Source organism: Sander vitreus, chromosome 7 (assembly GCF_031162955.1).
Source record: "Sander vitreus isolate 19-12246 chromosome 7, sanVit1, whole genome shotgun sequence".
In the NCBI taxonomy this organism is placed as follows: domain Eukaryota; kingdom Metazoa; phylum Chordata; class Actinopteri; order Perciformes; family Percidae; genus Sander; species Sander vitreus.
In genome coordinates this window covers 1,341,349-1,360,611 of record NC_135861.1, presented here as the reverse complement: position 1 = coordinate 1,360,611, position 19,263 = coordinate 1,341,349, and the positions used below count along the sequence as shown (strand labels likewise).

Below are 19,263 nucleotides of genomic sequence, written 5' to 3'. Positions count from 1 at the left end.
AAAATACGTCCAACAGCCAAGAAAAGAAGTCATTCTGCACGTTTAGTTTCCTTTAAAATCTTGTGTTGACGGATGTCTTCTAACTGGAAGACAAACGATGCTTTATGATAGCCAGTCTTAATATGTTACATTTGATATCCAAGAAATGACTTGTGCACCGGAGGATTTGACTTTCCATTAAACCAGGGGTGTCAAACTGAACTTCACTAGCAGCCAGGTGTGTAGTTTCTAGAAATGCTTTTATTAAGAGAAAAAGTCAAATATTCTGACTGTATTACTGCACGTCTCATAGTATTAATAATCATATAATACAATTCCAACGAAGCACCTTTCTATACAAATTAAAACTTGCACCATGTACACTACCAGGTGCCATCTTCTGTTGTTGCTGTAATTACCCGTTGAGATTAACGACTTTATTCAACAGATGAATGTAGTGGAGTAACTAAAGTAACTAGTAACCAAACCTGGAACAGATAAATGTAGTGGAGTAACTAAAGTAACTAAAGCTGTAACAAATTAAAACTTGCACCATGTACACTACCAGGTGCCATCTTCTGTTGTTGCTGTAATTACCCGTTGAGATTAACGACTTTATTCAACCCTTGTCCTGAGACATCATGTTCGACAGTTTTTCCACCAAGTCGGTTGTATAATCTGCATTATTTCACATTTAGCTGAATATACATACGCTACTTTAAATATTACAATATTAACTCAGCCACTGTTGCCTTGGTTATTCTCCAGCAACTCCCATGAAGCCCAAATCACCTTATATTAGTGAATGTGACATCTGCAAATGGTATACGGCGACAATTTGGCATTCAAGGTAGTTTGATTTCAGTGTAGGGTCATAAGTCAAAAGCATTTTAGATATTTCAAATGACAAACCAGTTTTCCCCCCCTAGCTCTGTGGAAGACTTGGTACGCGTTGGCAAACTTCCCCCATAGTTGGGTTTCTTCGTGGGGTTTCCGTCCCTGGGTTTGTGTCCCTGTGGTAGTTTTGCAACTCTCCACATAAGACCATTACTACCATCCGTCTAAAACATTGGAAAAGCAAGAGCAGATAACTCAGAGCTTAAAGACAAACTTGCTAAAGAAGTCATTAGATCTGAGCCTTAAGCTACATTATTTAGCTTAGTGCTGCGCCTAAACAGGTTGTTAAACCTGTAACAGAGGCTCAGAGTCCCAAATGACATCTTACAGATTTTCCTAAGTAGTCGATGCAAATGACTGTTAGTATAACGCCAACTGTTAAGGTGCAAGTCATTTCATTGAACAAACCCCCCCCCCCCCCGATGAAAACAGGTTGAGTTTACTGCAGTCATCCTCCCCCCCCCCCCAAACCCTATTGAGAACCTTAGCATCCTCAAGCAGAAGATCTATGAGGGTGGGAGGCAGTTTGCATCAAAACAGCAGCTCTAGGGGTGGGGAAGGGGGGCGTGCTATACTGACATCCTGCAAAGAAATCCAAGCAGAAACTCTCCATAAACACACAAGTCCAATGGATGCAACAATTGTGAAGGAGAGATCAAAGAAGCGGTCCTGTTAGGGTTCGACTTCATTCAATGACCTCAATGCTGCATATTCAGCCATTGACCATTTTCAGTTCTTTATAACCTGTAACAGGTTTTGAAACTTGTGCATAATAATGTGGAATAGTGTATCTCGAGTTTTTGAAAAAAAGTTTCCATTGGGTGGTTTGTTCAATGAAATGACGGGTGGGGCCTTAAACTATACCGACTGTCATTTGCGGCGACTATTTAGGGAAATCAGTCAAAAAATATCATTTGCATAATACTGTGGAACAGTGTTCACGCCTCCCTGTGGAAGGAGCGTCTTAAAGAGAGCAAACAATAGTGCAGTGAACTAAAACTTTATTTTGATATCAATAAACAGATTCCTGCTCAATAGTCCTCTCCGTCATCCTCCTCCCCCACACTGTCGGCTCCGACCTCTTCGTAATCCTTCTCCAGCGCCGCCATGTCTTCCCTGGCCTCCGAGAACTCGCCCTCCTCCATCCCCTCGCCCACGTACCAGTGGACGAAGGCCCGCTTGGCGTACATCAGGTCGAACTTGTGGTCGAGGCGAGCCCAGGCCTCGGCGATGGCCGTGGTGTTGCTCAGCATGCACACGGCCCGCTGCACCTTGGCCAGGTCTCCGCCGGGAACCACGGTGGGCGGCTGGTAGTTGATGCCCACCTTGAAGCCAGTGGGGCACCAGTCCACAAACTGGATGGAGCGTTTGGTCTTGATGGTGGCGATGGCAGCGTTCACGTCTTTGGGCACCACGTCTCCGCGATACAAGAGGCAGCAGGCCATGTATTTGCCGTGGCGAGGGTCGCATTTCACCAGCTGATTGGTCGGCTCGAAGCAGGCGTTGGTGATTTCGGACACCGAGAGCTGCTCGTGGTAAGCCTTCTCGGCCGAGATGACGGGGGCGTAGGTGGCCAGGGGGAAGTGGATACGGGGATACGGCACCAAGTTGGTCTGGAACTCCGTCAGGTCGACGTTGAGGGCGCCGTCGAAACGAAGGGAGGCGGTGACAGAGGACACGATCTGACTGATCAGCCGGTTCAGGTTGGTGTAAGACGGGCGCTCGATGTCCAGATTCCTGCGGCAGATGTCGTAGATGGCCTCGTTGTCCACCATGAAGGAACAGTCCGAGTGCTCCAGCGTGGTGTGGGTGGTCAGGATGGCGTTGTACGGCTCCACCACGGCCGTGGACACCTGGGGAGCCGGGTAGACCGAGAACTCCAGCTTGGACTTCTTGCCGTAGTCCACAGACAGACGCTCCATCAGCAGGGACGTGAAACCAGAGCCGGTGCCACCGCCAAAGCTGTGGAAAACCAGGAAGCCCTGAAGGCCCGTGCACTGGTCCGCCTGGCGAGACAGATGGGACAACACACATCACCCAACATCTGTTAATACACCAGAGTAAGACCGATGGCTCATTGTCAACTGTAGTACTCGTTACCAGAGGAAGCCCCCCAGATACTTTAATGCAAGTATAAAAGTAAAGACCACTCCTCTCATTGTACAGAGTGTAAAGGATCCAAACAGTGGTGCGTTTAATGGTCTAATCATCTCAGCTGGACTTGTAGTCCGTTTCACTTTCGTTCGTATACGCATTTTCGTGTTGTTGGCTAGTTTCAGTTATAATAAAACATCAGATTTTATAAACTACATGTGTTCTGTGTGCAGTAATCTTAATGTGTAAAGTAACTAAAGCTGTAACAGATGAATGTAGTGGAGTAAAAACTACAATATCTCTCTGAAACGTAGTGGAGTAGAAGTAGAAAGTGGCACGAAAAGTAAAGACTCAAGTAAAGTACCTCAACATTGACTGAAATACAGTACTGGAGTACATGTACTTCGTTACATTCCACCGCTGCAGTGAGATAGATATTTAAAGAGTATCAATAGCTCCCATCTTGATATCAAGGTGCCCACCAGTTTGCGGATCCTGTCCAGCACCAGGTCGATGATCTCTTTGCCGATGGTGTAGTGTCCCCGGGCGTAGTTGTTGGCAGCGTCCTCTTTGCCGGTGATCAGCTGCTCGGGGTGGAACAGCTGGCGGTAAGTCCCGGTTCGCACCTCATCTGGAGACAGATCACAAGTCACTTAAGGGTTTGACTCTTAAATATCTATAAAGTCATTTTCTATGATTATAGCATATTCCTAAATTGCCCATCAATTGTGCAATTAGGATTTTAGGTCGTGTTTACTGGTCCCTCCCTGCCGTTCTGCTTCAAATGCGTTCTCCCGTCACGGTGGCGTGACGGTGGGGCTAGCCCCTCACAACGCAACGTAAACTGAACGTCAGAAAATGTTGCTGTGCATGCTTAGTGTGATCAATGTTTATATTTCACACTTGAGTTTAGGAAACGGTATTCAAGTCACGGTACCTTTAGTATTTGCATATAACGGATCCCTGCGTTTCATATCAAAGTGTTCAGAACAAACTCCGCTTTCCGTATAGTGACGCCCACATCTGTCACCTTGGCATCTATATACTGGGTGAGTTTACCGATGACAGTGGGCTCCAGGTCCACAAAGATGGCCCTGGGGCTGTGCTTCCCAGCGCCGGTCTCACTGAAGAAGGTGGTGAAGGAGTCGTCGCCTCCGCCGGCCGTCTTGTCCAGCATCTGTCCGTCTGGCTGGATCCCGTGCTCCAGGCAGTAGAGCTCCCAGCAGGCATTGCCAATCTGGACACCGGCTTGGCCAATATGCATCGAGATACACTCCCGCTGGGGGAAGACAAAGTTTTAACATTTACCAGCAGCGGAGGAAGAAGTATTCAGATCCTTTACTTCAGTAAGGGTTCTAATCCACTGTTAAAATACTCCGTTACAAGTAAAAGTACTGCATTGAAAAGGTTACTTTAGTAAAAGTGTGAAGGAGCCGACCAGTTGTGTGTTTAATGGTCTGATCATCTCAGCTGGACTTGTAGCTGTTATATTATTAACTAAAGCTGGAACAGATGAACGTAGTGGAGTAACTAAAGTAACTAAAGCTGGAACAGATGAATGTAGTGGAGTAACTAAAGTAACTAGTAACTAAAGCTGGAACAGATGAATGTAGTGGAGTAAAAAGTACAATATCTCTGAAATGTAGCAGAGTAGAAGTAGAAAGTGGCATGAAAAGACTCAAGTACCTCAACATTCAGACTGAAGTACATGTACTTAGTTACAGAGATCTATACCTCGACCGTGTCTAGTACGATGCTTGAAGTGTTGCAGCCGGCAGAGGAAAAACCGGAACGTTACAACTACTTTTATACAGTTACAACTAGGGTTGCAAAGGGGCGAAAATGTTCCAGAAACTTTCCATGGAAGTTTAGCTTTGATTTACTATGGTTAGTGGGCCACACAATTAAAACAGTTCATAGCAATGTTATGCATTACCCCCCCAAAATTATTTATTAAAAATATCCAGTTTATTCCCATTAATTCCCGTTTATTCCCATTAATTTCTGGAATTTTGCAATCCTAGTTACAACTACTTCACCCTAATTGGGTCAGTTTGCACACTGCCCTACGGAAGCTGCAAGCAGCAACGGGCCGGTATAACCTTCATTCAAGAAGGTCCGTTTTACAGTATTGCAGTTATAGCTTTAAAAAAAAAAAAAAAAAGTATTACTTTGAAATGCCTGACCTTTTTCACAGCAGCCATGTTGACTTGTCATAGCAGGAAAAGCACAGCTGATATTGATAACCTTAACGATGGCTCAGTTCCATCAAGTGTCCCAGTGAGCTATTTCAGTGAGTCAGCATGAACAACACCAGGGCCTCTCCTAACAGGAACGCAGCCATCATTAATGGGTTTGAATACACCGGTGCTTATCCTAGTACGACCTGTCAACATGTCTGCCGTGAAAGAGGTGTGACATGTCTGGGTAAAACCACATTGAACACACTGCATTTGATGTTTAAACACTGCACGCTGGCAGGCAGGGAGAGGGAATTTAAACTGCACTTCGTGGCGGTGAGGACTTAAAAAAAACCCGCAGGAACATAAGACGTAAATGTGTAGTAGTTTTTAAACGTGACTTTTTTAAACCGCCGTCTACCTTGAAACCGGTAACCGGCCCATGCTTATAGCTGCAAGTAGCCTATGGCAGAAATGTTACACATTTCTATCTGCCTTATCCAGGAGGTATCAAATATTCATTCCTCAGGTAGGAGTATCGATACTATTGTGTAAAAAAAAAAAAAAAAAAACACTTCTGTACAAGTTAAAAGTATCAACTCAAGCTTTTCACTTTACTTTTAAGTGTAAAAGTACTGCTACTTAAAGTATATAAGTAGGCTAATGTAAGGGGGGGAAAAAAACGCCATTAAGGACAACAGCATAGGCCGCACCACAGGTGGCTATTATCCCACCTCCACAAAACCATTTTCTAAAGGCCATAGGCCTACTGACTAATGTTATATTGAAAAGGTTAATGTTGGGATGCACCCGTTTGAGATTGAACGCCTTTTAGTACAACGCAAATACATTAAAGAGCCACATCTTCTCATCCAACCACAATCATTCACTCTAAAGATGGCGATTTATCTGGATAGGTTGTTTTTTTTTACGACAACAAGCCAGAATGAAATAGAAATAACGAGGCCATTTTTAAAACGCAAGGAGTAAAAGTCTGCCATAAAATAATTACTCCAGTAAAAGTATAGATACCCCAAAAGTACACAAGGTAACGTAGTATTTTTATTTCGTTACGTATCCATTAGCAAGGTAACACCAACAACTTTAACTACACTTCTCAGCACAACTTAAAACGTAACATTTCCATAACACGTTGTTTAACTACTGTTCATTAGAGGTAGGCTAGTGTTACTGACTGTGGACTGGGAGGCTGGTTAAATAAAAAATAAAAAATATTCCGTCTACACAACTCTAATTTACAAAGACCCATTAACCCTCCCTCCCCAAGAGCAAACATTTGGTGCGACAGTGGCGAGGAAAACCATCCTTTTATCCAGGCAGAAACCTGGGACAACCCCAGGCTCTAGGAGAGAGGCTACAGACATATTCCGTAGGCTACTCACCATGTTTCCTGGCGCTGAGATAGAGGGATGAAATAAGGAGAAAGAGGCTACTTTAACCTCACCGCTGTGCCGATAGGAGTGCTGAGTGAGACGCTGCAGCCTGGCTTTAGCGAGGCATTTTATACTCGAGTTAAAGGCGAGATGGAGCTGCGGCATCCGATTGGTCGAGAGTCACAAGAGCTCCTTTCTTATTGGTTAGACGCAAACATTCAGGTGTAACTGATCAGCATTAACCAAGGATGTTTGGCGGTCACTTTTTTAAAACCGCGGTGGAAGTAGATTTACTCCAGTACTGTACTTCTGTCCAAATGTTGAGGTACTTGTACTTTCTACTTCTACTCCGCTACATTTCAGAGAGAAATATTGTACTTTTTACTCCACTACATTCATCTGTTCCAGCTTTAGTTACTAGTTACTTTAGTTACTCCACTACATTCATCTGTTCCAGCTTTAGTTACTTTAGTTACTAGTTACTTTACACATTAAGATTCCTGCACACAAAACACACGTAGTTTATAATATCTGATGTTTTATTCTAAAGTAAACCAGCCGACAATATAACAGCTACAAGTCCAGCTGAGATGATCAGACCATTAAACACACAGCTGGTCGGATCCTTTACACTTTCTACAATGGGAGGATTCTCAAAGCAGAAACATTGAGTACTTGTAATACTTCTACTGGCTACATGTTAAGTACTTACAGACTTTTACATAAGTAACATGTTCAATGTAGTCATAGGCAGCATACTTCTTCCATCACTGTTTCTAAAATAAGTCTTAAATAGGCCTATGCTGTATGTGTTTTATTAGAATGAATGTTGTGTCACTTCCTCTTGCCGTTCCATGTTTTAAAGTGCTCATATAATGCTTTTTGGCTTTTCCCTTTCAGTTATTGCGTTATATATCTTTAAGATTTTTTCTTTTTGGGGGGTGGGGGCATTTTAGGCCTTTATTTGACAAGACAGCTGAAGACATGAAAGGGTGGGGGGGGGGGGGGGATGACAATGACCGCTGTGTCCAGGAGTAAACCTCTATATATGGGCGCCCGCTCTACCAACTGAGCTATCCGGGCGCCCGTGTTATATATCTTTTTTTGTTCACGTTATAGGTTTACAAAGTGAAAAAGCCCAAAGTCCCCCCCAAAGGGACTTACCATCTCCAACAGAAAACACTGTTCACCAACTGCTCCAAACAGCTCTATTGTAGTCCAGCCTTTACTTCAGAGACAAACATGGTCACTTTGGAACACACGTTATAATGCTCGCCTAGCTGCTAGCATGGCACGCCCTCATACTCTGCTTCTGACTGGCTAGTAGTCCTTACCTAGGTACTGTCAGGGCCCTCATACTCTGCTGCTGACTGGCTAGTAGTCCTTACCTAGGTACTGTCAGGGCCCTCATACTCTGCTGCTGACTGGCTAGTAGTCCTTACCTAGGTACTGTCAGGGCACGCCCTCATACTCTGCTTCTGACTGGCTAGTAGTCCTTACCTAGGTACTGTCAGGACACGCCCTCATACTCTGCTTCTGACTGGCTAGTAGTCCTTACCTAGGTACTGTCAGGACACGCCCTCATACTCTGCTTCTGACTGGCTAGTAGTCCTTACCTAGGTACTGTCAGGGCACGCCCTCATACTCTGCTTCTGACTGGCTAGTAGTCCTTACCTAGGTACTGAGCATGTGCGACTCCCAACAAAGATGTTACAGCAGTGAGAGGTCTCACTCTGTAGCTAAAACAGAGACCTGAACACAGGGTGAAAAGAGAAGCTGCAGCAATGTGCAGTACAACTAAAATATGGTGTTTTTGGAAAATTAAACCATGTAAACCTATTCTGATATAACCTCTAAATACAATTATGAAGCCGAGAATGAGCAGAATATGAGCACTTTCATATAACTTTTCCAAACGTCAGTTCTGTGCGGCTCCACGTGTGTCTGAACACCGTCTTGTGCTACGACATAACGCAGGCGTGCGTCTGTTTACACCTGTGAAATGTAAGGAAATAGTCATTTTTTTTATTATTTTTTTAATATTTATTCAGAATGTTCCCACATTATCAAATACAAAAGTTCAAACAAACGTCTGTAGAACACGTTAGTTCATCACAATACATCTGAGAACATGACCGCCACACATACTGATACAAGCCAATTGCTTAAATAAAGAAGTGAAATAATCCAAATAATTTATATTAAAAAAGGGAAATAAAAGAAATGATAGGCTGTGTTATAAAAGTCTGGTGGAAGTGTGTGAGAGGAGATGACTTAAAATACAATAATTCTTTTTAAATGCTTAAAACACAACAGGAGGTTCTACTTTTAAAGCTAGTGTGTAGTTTCTGTCTCCCCCGTGAGGAATAAAAGTAATGACAACAAAACTGTCAGCGCGTCCACATGAGACAAGCCTTCAGAGATCACGCACACACACACACACACACACACACCAAACAACGTAGCACACACACACACACCAAACAACGTAGCACACACACACACACACACACACACACACACACAGAGAGACAGACAGACAGACACACACACACACACACACACACACCAAACAACGTAGCGCACAAACACACACACACACATAGCACACACACACACACCAAACAACGTAGCGCACACACACACACACCACACCACGTAGCACACACACACACACACACACACCAACGTAGCACACACACCAAACAATAGTAGCACACACACCAAACAACGTAGCACACACAATGCTAGCACACACACCAAACAATGTAGCACACACACACACACACACCAAACAACGTAGCACACACACCACGTAGCACACACACACACACACACACACCACACAACGTAGCACACACACACACACACACACACCACACAATGTAGCACACACACACACACACACACACACACACACGATTAAAAAACATGATGGACTCTTCAGAAGAGCTCGTTAGTTTCTGCGCGGGAAAGTCCCCGGACGCCTCAATCTCCTGAACATAGTCAGACTGAGACACAGAGAGAGTTGTGTGGAGCTGATGGTCTCAATCAGCTTTGTAGCAACTCATTTGGTAACGGCTTGAATGTAACGGACGTTCATTAATATCAAAAAGTTACGCACTTAGGCTTTAAATTATGCCAACAGAATCAAATAGTTCTACAAAGATATTCAGTATATCAGAATTTGTGGTCATATTCTCTGCCTCAAACATATCTTGGTCATATTTATATACAGTACACGTTAGGAACAGTGTAGTCAGTACACGTTAGGAACAGTGTAGTCAGTACACGTTAGGAACAGTGTAGTAAGTACACGTTAGGAACAAACAGTGAAGTAGTCGAGACTAACAGGGCTGTAGTACTGGAGTCCGGACTCAAGACGCTTTTCTGTTGTCTCAGACTCGTCCTGGACTCGTTGGTCTCTCGTTTGGACTCGGTCTTGACTAGTCGTGTTCTTGGACTCGACAAAAGGTGGACCTGACTACAGCCCAGCTATGCCGTCATTTAAAGCCTAACTCTCGCCAAAATGTAACCTAGGGTCTTTTTGTGAATGTACCTGAGTCAAACTTTCATTTAAAAGCATTTAGGACAGAAACGCCACTTTTAAGATGGACCGTATTCTGGTTTTTGGGGTCAAATGGCCTTCTGAATGGGAGAGCTAGGGGCGCTACGATGCTAGCCTCAAAATATCTATTTTTAAACCACTAAGAAGGCTCGACACAACATGAGACTTTGCTCCAAGTATCACCAGGGACTCTACACCTTAACCACAGCACTGACAACATTGGTTGTGTTCACAGAGTTTACTAAAAGGAGGTTTTGAGAAACTCACGTTAGCTGTTGTTGTTTACGCTATCCGCCATTTTCCCAGTCCAAAAATAGGCGATCTCTGACTGAATGAACGGACTCCATCGGAGGAAATGTCATCTTATACGAGGCTCCTTTTTCAACTACAAGGTCAATATTGTGTTTCACTAACGACAAAACAATGAATAATCCGTGCATTTATATGGAACTAAGCTTTAGGAGCTTTCCATCTTTACTCTCCTCCCTCGACTATTTCTGACTGGCTCGATAGACGGCGACCGGAAGAACAACAGCTAACGTGAGTTCCTCAAAACCTCTTTTTAGTAAACTCTGTGAACACAACCAGTGTTGTCAGTGCTGTGGTTAAGGTGTAGAGTCCCTGGTGATACTTGGAGCAAAGTCTCATGTTGTGTCGAGCCTTCTTAGTGGTTTAAAAATAGATATTTTGAGGCTAGCATCGTAGCGCCCCTAGCTCTCCCATTCAGAAGGCCATTTGACCCAAAAACCGGAATACGGTCCATCTTAAAAGTGGCGTTTCCGTCCTAAATATGTTTTTAAACGAAAGTTTGACTCGGGTACATTCACAGAAAGACCCTAGGTTGCATTTTGGAGAGAGAGTTACTCTTTAAATGAGGTTTACTGACCCTAAATAAAACAAAGAGTTGAATAAAGTGACAAAAACGTCTGGAAAAAAAAGCCCATAACTAAATTATTGCATTTAAAATTTTGACGGAAAGGACAACAAGTTCATGGTCGACAGTAAGACAACACAAGGGTTAAAAAATACTTTGTTTTACTTATGTTTTAACAGCTGTAAACTACGCTCCCTGTATGGATGTGATGTGACCGCCACGGAACTTTCTTTTATCGTGTAGTTTGACAGTCATAACGGAAAAAGAACATAAATAAACTACTTTAAAGCAGACTTTCTTCAGGTCTAAATTACGTGCCATCGGATCGGTGCATTAACTCCAGTCCTTAACAACCGATACCAGCGTTTAAGGCGGTATCGGATGCTTTTCAGATACTGGTATCGGTATCAGAACTTCTCCAGTTTTTGACCCATTCCAGTTTTCTTTACAGCAGGATTGTGTCAGGCAGCGGCCTGATATTTTGTGGCTTCCAAGCATGTCCGATGGTTAGGGGAGGGACAAAATATCGATACTGGGCGCCCGGATAGCTCAGTTGGTAGAGCGGGCGCCCATATATATACATATATAGAGGTTTACTCCTCGACGCAGCGGGCCCAGGTTGGACTCCGACCTGCGGCCCTTTGCTGCATGTCATCCCCCCCCCTCTCTCCCCTTTCATGTCTTCAGCTGTCCTGTCAAATAAAAGGCCTAAAAATCAATACTGCAATATATCGTACTTCATGTGATACGAGAATCGATACGCTGTCGTCAAATGTGGATATTTTATTGACTAAAACGAGGCTCTCTGATTGGATGTCTCTGCTCCCAGCGTCGCCGCTTCACGGCTCCTCGAGGCGGCGCTCAACACCTGAACGAGGGAAACGTGAACAGAAGTTAACGAGGCAAAGAGGAAGAGGTTTTCATCGGGATGGCTGACGGCAGTTTGAGGAGAATAACGAGCTGCTCCGGCCACGTTTGAGTCCGAGGTCTGGAGCCAGAGTTGCTCTGTAGTTGTCAGGGGCGTAGCACAACGTTCTGGGCCCTGTAGAAAGGCATTCTCTATGGGCCCCTCCCCGCATCCACAGCTATTCATTCTAGCATCTTTTTGGGCCCTCCTCACATGAGGGCCCTGGGTACTCTCGTCGTCAGTGGTGTAAACGATATCGGCGGGTGTCGTGGTAAACTGACAGGATGCTCTCGCTGTTCCACTTCCTGCCACGGCTGCCTGAACGCCCCTCAGCTCGCGTGAAAATAGACCTGGCGCGTGTCTTAAGCCGCTTCACGCACGCTTCTGGGACGCGCCGTGTCGCGGCTGGGGGATTATCAAGCATTGACTTGAATGGCTGCGAAGCGTAGTTTGGCCTTGCAGTGAATAAAGAGAGAAAACCTGCATATTCATAGTTAGAGCGATAGATGATTGTCTAGCGATATATTGATTATCACAGTATTGCTGTATCGTGATATTATCGTTATCGTGAGCTGTGTATCGTACCCTGCGAGTCCCACCCCTACCGATGGTTCCCTAAAATAACATTACATCTCATCATGTTTTTTTTAACTCAGCAGGTGAAACAGTGCAGACATCATTTGATTATTACAGGAACCTAAAAAAAAGTACTGAGATTTTACTTTAGTGGTCTCCTTAAATACGTTGCTTGTGAAAAGTGTTTGCTTGAGCCAGTTGAAGTTCACGGTGCGCGCGCACGCATACGCGTGTGCACGTGATCTGGTCTTCACGGGCTGCGTGAGGGAGTCGGACTCTGAAACAGTTCACAACGGCTGCGGGCGGTTTGGGTCAGTCGTGTTTAGCAGGAAGATAATCCAGCTCGTCGCTCTCCTCCGGCCCTCTGTCAGAACTCCTCCCTCCGTCTGACGCCACAGCGGGAATATGAAATGAGACACGAGATTACAGATGAGTGAGATCAACTGAGACATGAGACGAGAGGCTACACCTACACTGCTACGTTTTCATATTTAAGCGGCGTTTTGAGACAAAAAACGATCTCCGTCCACACAAGAGTTCAGCTCCGGTAGCAGAACTATTCTGCGTCAATATTAACACGTCTGACATCACGTATCACACGACCATTCACACACACACTGGGCATGTGTGTGTCGGTGTAAACAGGAAGCAGATGGGGTCAGCCCTATGTTCCCACAGCCCTATGTTCCCACAGCCCTATGTTCCCACAGCCCAATGTTCCCACAGCCCTATGTTCCCACAGCCCTATGTTCCCACAGCCCTATGTTCCCACAGCCCTATGTTCCCACAGCCCTATGGTCCCACAGCCCTATGGTCCCACAGCCCAATGGTCCCACAGCCCTATGGTCCCACAGCCCAATGTTCCCACATCCCAATGTTCCCACAGCCCAATGGTCCTACAGCCCAATGGTCCCACAGCCCTATGTTCCCACAGCCCTATGTTCCCACAGCCCTATGGTCCTACAGCCCTATGGTCCTACAGCCCTATGGTCCCCCATTTCTAAGATTTTCCTTAAAATTAGGCCCTATGTTAGGGTTAGGGTTACATTCCATCTGTAGTCCATTGCTACTGGATAACAGGTTGGGTGTTTAGCTACCAAATTGGGAGAAAGGGGGATAAAATCTGATAAAAATGTATGAAAAAGGAAATGTGGGACCATTGGGTTTTATAAAAACTTTGTATTGATTTTGAATTGGAGGGATTTTAACTGCTATTTGTCTGATTTAAAGGCTGATGTGTGGCTGATAGTGACGTTTAGAAGTCAGAGAGACTACATCAGATTACGGATCATCTACAATCTGTTAATTAAAATCAGCATCAGATCTGCTGCCGCCTGCTCTCGTCCACTTTACAGGCGAGGCGCAGTTCATCTCCAACGAGCCTACTGCCACACAACCTTACTTTCTGGAACTTCCTCGGGTTCCTTGTGTGTTGTGAGCACATTAATCTCTCTTTTCGCATCTGATTCTGACTCTGTGTGGATTTTCTAAGACCTTTTTTGGGACCTTGTCATACTTTGAAGAGAACACGAAAACCGTGTGCAGCTGGCGTTCAGGTCCGCGCCTTTAAATCTGGCCTTGGGCGGCGGATCTATACTTCACACTAACACTGTTTTAGGTGCTCGGAAACGCCCGAGTAGTGTGTACGCGAGGCGCAAACGTAGCAAAAGATATTTGTTACATGTTAGTGTAGATGTAGCCTGAGAGGCATGTGATGATTAGCGGGTGTGCAGCATCATATCGTTCACGATAAAAGATGATTCTGAAACAAAATGGATTACAATCAAGGATTTAAAGATGGTAAAGTAGGGTTAGGTTTAGGGTTAGTATCGCCGTGTTTTACGTACAGAGGTCATCAGATGACAGCAGCTCGGGAGTTTGGATCTTTCCCTCCTCGTACAGAGTTTTCTTCTGCAGGAAACGCTGCTTACTGGGATTCATGTGGACTGAGCACACACAGGACATGGATGAGGTTTTAGATGTATTTGAACACGTCATCATTTGTCATCAACAAGTGTGTTTTGTCTATTAGAGTATCTCAAAAAAGCGTCTCACAAGATGTAGTTCAGTGACTATGTTTTAGGGTTGGGTACCGAAACCCGGTGCTAATACGTATACGTAATACGTGCCTAAACGACTGATGCTGACAGCTAAACGGTGTAAAAGTGTGACTGTATTTCACTGTAGAGGATTCCAACAGCGGGACGTTAAGCAGTCTGCAGCTGCCGCGGTCGGAAAAACAACACAGACGGTGCGTTCACTTGAAACTAGTAAGCCTCGTGGTGCATTCAAAGTTATTGTTAAACATTTTTAAGCATCAGTTCCGGTGCCGTTTTAACAGTATCGTTTTAGCACCGGAATCGGGAAAAAACCAAACGATTCCCAACCCTATTACGTTTACATGCACATAATAGTCAGTTTTTTGCCCTTATTCAAAAAAAGACAATATTCCTCGAAGCTGTTCACACGGCTAATGAACGTGAATATTCCACTAATATTCCTGTTTACATGCAGCCGTGCAAAACAGGATTTTATTCAAAGTGTCCCAGCGGTGGAGGACTTGTCTCTTTCATTCCTTCAACCAGCTTCTAGAAAAGGTCGACTCATATCCCAAAAACCTGTTGATATCCAAGTCTTTGATCATGTTTAAAAGTAGCTGTGTCCCTCCTACTTTTCTTCTGGCCGTGCATCTCTACAGCAGCCCTGCAAACTGTCGGCTGGTTGGTTTGTGTACAGTAACCATAGCAATGCACAGAGCTGACCATAAAGGCTGATTTATGCTTCTGCGTTGAATCGACGGCGTTCCCCCGCAGACCCCTCTGCGTCGCCCCGAACCCATCTCCGAGCCCTCCGCCGTTGCCCGCCCTGCACCTCCAAAAATGTGTAACTTTGCGTCGAGGCGACGCAGACCGCAAGGACTGTGATTGGTCGACTGGTCCTGTGTTGATAGTCGGTGTTTCAAGCAGCCTTCTGTGGGAAGTAGCAACGTGCTAGTTCACTGATCAGTGTTCAGCTTTGCAGAAAAACTCAGACACATTGTGGTTACAATGACGCAATTATCCGTTTGTAAAGTGTCTATATATGTCAGTTAACGTAACATAATATAACAAACTGGCTGGCAGACACCTCGCAAATAACCTCAGACTTATCACCCCCTAGCGTTATGGCGGTGAAATGCACCGGGATGCAGAGCAACCCCGACGCAGAACTGACAGGGTCAGGACGCCGTAGGAGCGACAGCGTGGAGTCGATGCAGAAGCATAAAACTGCCTTAAGCCGTAAACAGGCAAGAGGCCGTAAACTGTCACAAACAGCAGTAAAAACTCTGATTGAGACGCAGATTCTGAATGTGCTCTGTACATATCCAAAGAACACCACACGTCTTAATCAGAAAATGCTTAATTTGGAAAGAGATCTTATTCAGAATATGCTGTTTACATGACGTATATCAAATTCAGAATATTCTGTACTCAACCCATTCGGCCTCTTTTTTCTTATCAACAGTTATTTTGTATGTATTTGTTTCTGTATTTATTGTTTCTCTTATATTAATGTTTAATCTGTTTGTTTATGTATGCAACAATGAGGCAAATTCCACATAAGTGTAACTTATTGTGGCAATAAACACTGTTCTGATTCTGAATATTAGTGTGCATGTAAACATACTCAGTGTAGTGACTACTTGCTTTCCAAAACAAATTTTTTAAGCCTTTTCAGAATTAATGGTGAGTGAAATGTCCTTTAACAAGCTGCTGAAGTACCTGAGGGCTCCAGGGACGCTGACTGCAAGGGCCCCGCGGGAGAGATGCATTCTGGGAAGCCATAGATCCCGGCTGTGCTCTGCCCTTTAGTGTCTGGTCCTGGGCGGGCCCCTGACCCTGGCCTGTCACTGCTGGGCTGTGGAGGGAAGTTGTACTGGTCCTCAGTGGGGACAGAAGGCTGGCTCGACAGGGTCTCTGTGGGCCGGGCGGGACGGGGAGACCGCTCTCTGGCGGACGAAGACAGAGACCCGGAGCTGCTCCCGTTGGATCTGAACGGGGAGCGAAGGTCGTACTGGGAGAAGCCTCGACTCTCGTCAGTTTCACACGGACCGGCGAAAGAAGAAGAAGAGGAGGAAGAGGAGAAAGATGAGGGGGGGAGGGAGGAGGAGGAGTGCAGATGGTTAGGAGGGGTTAGGAAGCAGAAAGACGAGGAGCCCTGAGAGGACGGGGCGGGCTGGTAGGTGTCCTCCAGGGGGCCCAGTTTGGACAGCTGGTCGGACAGGCGTCCCACGCTGGAGTCCAGGGGGCGCGGGGGTCTGGGGAGCGACGGGGAGGGGGGAGGGGGAGCCCATCGTCCTCACGACGGCACTGACGTCCTGAAGTTTGTCAAACACCTGCGAAGAGAACGGACATGAGGAATAAAGAAGACTAAAAACACGATCATAACAGTCTAAAGTGCTGCTAGCGCCTCCCGGAGGCTGCACTGGTCATTACAGCCACAATCCCAACAAACAGCCCATGATTCATTACTGAATTCAATGTATGCTTAAAGGTACAATATGTTAGCCTGACGTGGTCAGACTCAGATTCTAGTCAGAATATGAGTAATGCTGCTCCTTTGGGCTGTGGATAGACCTGCAACCAATCAGAGCAACGGATAGACCTACAACCAATCAGAGCAACGGATAGACCTACAACCAATCAGAGCAACGGATAGACCTGCAACCAATCAGAGCAACGGATAGACCTGCAACCAATCAGAGCAACGGATAGACCTGCAACCAATCAGAGCAATGAGTGTTCTTTGGTGACGTTGTTGATTCTGATTCATTTTATTTAAACAGGGACAATGCACCAGTTAACATTAACCTTGTATAAGAACAAGGAGAGATGCATTGTGGTTGTAGCACCAGTGTTATTTTCCGCCCAAAGTCCCTTGGCAGGTCAGTAACACAATACAAATTCAATACAAAACATTAAAATGTACAAGTTTACAACCACCGTCACACCTAATTTACAATTAAAACTATCGTGTCAATTGTTCCCCCTTCCCAAAACCAACGCCCCCCCCCCCACTCCACACCAACAAAGCTATGCAATCAAAATCCTCACCTCTCCCAAAACACACACACACACAGTCTCACACACACACACACAGTCTCTCACACACACACACACACACACACACACACACACACACACACACACACACAGTCTCACACACACACACACACACAGTCTCACACACACACACACACACACACACACACACACACACACACACACACACTCTCACACACACACACACACACACACACACACACACACACACACACACACACACACACACACACACACACACACACACACACACACTGTCTCTAACACACACACACAGACACACACACACTTCATAAATGTGTACAATTTAGTTGACAGTAACCATGCTTTACTTGAACAGGTCTGAGGATTGTAATAAGGTGTGTGTTAGTGAGTTATGGCCACAAAAGAAAAGGATGATTTGCCAAATGAAGTTTTGCGATTGGGACTATTGCTCTCTCCTCTCGTGGCTGACCGAGTTGCTCTTTTTTTTTTTCTTCTGAGTTGAGCGTAATAACAGATAACTCGTAATAGGAGGAGCGACAGCATTATGAATGATTTTAAAAAGTAAAATGTAAATGGACTGTATTTATACAGCGCTTTCCTAGTCTTAACGACTACTCAAAGCACAGGAACCATTCACACACATTCACACGCTGTGGCCGAGGCTGCCGTACAAGGTGCCACCTGCTCATCAGATAAACACATTGACACTCCGATGGAGCAGCATCGGGGGCAACTTGGGGTTCAATGTCTTGCCCAAGGACACTTCGACATGGGACTGCAGGGCCAGGGATCGAACTACCAACCTTCTGATTGGCAGGCGACCTCTCTACCACTGAGCCACAGCCAGGTGATAGTGATGTGTTTTTTGGTCATGGCTCTTAAGGGCTGTTCCATATAATGATTCAAGTGGTCTGAAGGCTGTCTTACCTGCTTGCCATGCAATACAACAATCATTGCACTTAAGTAGGTATTTGATGCCTCAATGGTAAGAGAGTTTCTTATATATCTGACATTTATAAGGTTCAATTTCAGTGTATTACTCAGTTTTTTAAAGGTAAGCGTTGGGTCCAGGGTAACACCCAAATATTTTAATTCGTCCACATTTTGAATTGTATGCCCATTTACTAAGACCTCAGGACATTCCTTAAGTTTGCATCTATTTTTAAAAAACATGGTTACCGTCTTTTCAGTATTCAAAGTAAGACATGAGTTATGTAACCATTCAACAACCTTATGCATTACGTTCGTTAATTTAAAGCAACCTCTGTAGCATTCTTCCCATGAGTGTACAGCACAGTATCATCTGCATACATTATTAAATCCATATCATTACATACTAGTGGAAGGTCCTATCTCTATATCTCTCTCTATATCTCTCTCTCTCTCTCTCTCTCTCTCTATATCTCTCTCTATATCTCTCTATATATATCTATATCTCTCTCTCTATATATATCTATATCTCTCTCTCTCTATATATCTCTCTCTCTATATCTATATCTCTCTCTATATCTATAGCTCTCTCTATATCTCTCTCTCTATATCTATATATCTCTCTCTCTCTACAGTGGTGTGAAAAAGTGTTTGCCCCCTTCCTCATTTCCTGTTCCTTTGCATGTTTGTCACACTTAAGTGTTTCGGAACATCAAACCAATTTAAACAAAAGTCAAGGACAACACAAGTAAACACAAAATGCAATTTGTAAATGAA

General features: G+C 44.8%; 2 protein-coding genes across 4 annotated transcripts in view; both read right to left on the bottom strand.

The window, feature by feature from the left end:
- Positions 1–1,862: 1,862 nt before the first annotated feature.
- LOC144520428 (tubulin alpha-1C chain-like) lies at positions 1,863–12,696 on the bottom strand. 3 transcript variants are annotated; one of them, XM_078254126.1, is made up of 4 exons: positions 12,616–12,696; positions 4,030–4,249; positions 3,453–3,601; positions 1,863–2,882 (listed from the first exon to the last, which is right to left on the bottom strand). In XM_078254126.1, the coding sequence occupies exons 2-4, from the start codon at positions 4,232–4,234 to the stop codon at positions 1,908–1,910; spliced, it is 1,329 nt and encodes a 442-aa protein (XP_078110252.1). In that variant the 5' UTR covers positions 4,235–4,249; positions 12,616–12,696; the 3' UTR covers positions 1,863–1,907. The 3 variants fall into 3 exon arrangements, with proteins under 3 accessions (XP_078110252.1, XP_078110251.1, XP_078110253.1); XM_078254125.1 differs by lacking the exon at positions 12,616–12,696 and adding an exon at positions 6,554–6,910; XM_078254127.1 differs by lacking the exons at positions 4,030–4,249; positions 12,616–12,696 and adding an exon at positions 3,908–4,008.
- Positions 10,933–19,263, bottom strand: part of irak1 (interleukin-1 receptor-associated kinase 1) — a 26,055-nt gene continuing 17,724 nt past the window's right edge. The window contains 4 exon segments of the mRNA XM_078254123.1: positions 10,933–12,855; positions 14,317–14,415; positions 16,231–16,787; positions 16,789–16,844. Of these exon segments, the coding sequence (XP_078110249.1) occupies positions 12,782–12,855; positions 14,317–14,415; positions 16,231–16,787; positions 16,789–16,844 (786 nt within the window). The 3' untranslated portion in view covers positions 10,933–12,781.

Coding starts and splice junctions, on each gene's coding strand:
- LOC144520428 (XM_078254125.1), bottom strand. CDS start 6,709: ATGCCGCAGCTCCATCTCGCCTTTAACTCGAGTATAAAATGCCTCGCT. Junction 3,602..4,029: donor CCTGGAGCCCACTGTCATCG/GTAAACTCACCC, acceptor ATCTGTCTCCAG/ATGAGGTGCGAACCGGGACT. Junction 2,883..3,452: donor TGGACAGGATCCGCAAACTG/GTGGGCACCTTG, acceptor CTGTCTCGCCAG/GCGGACCAGTGCACGGGCCT.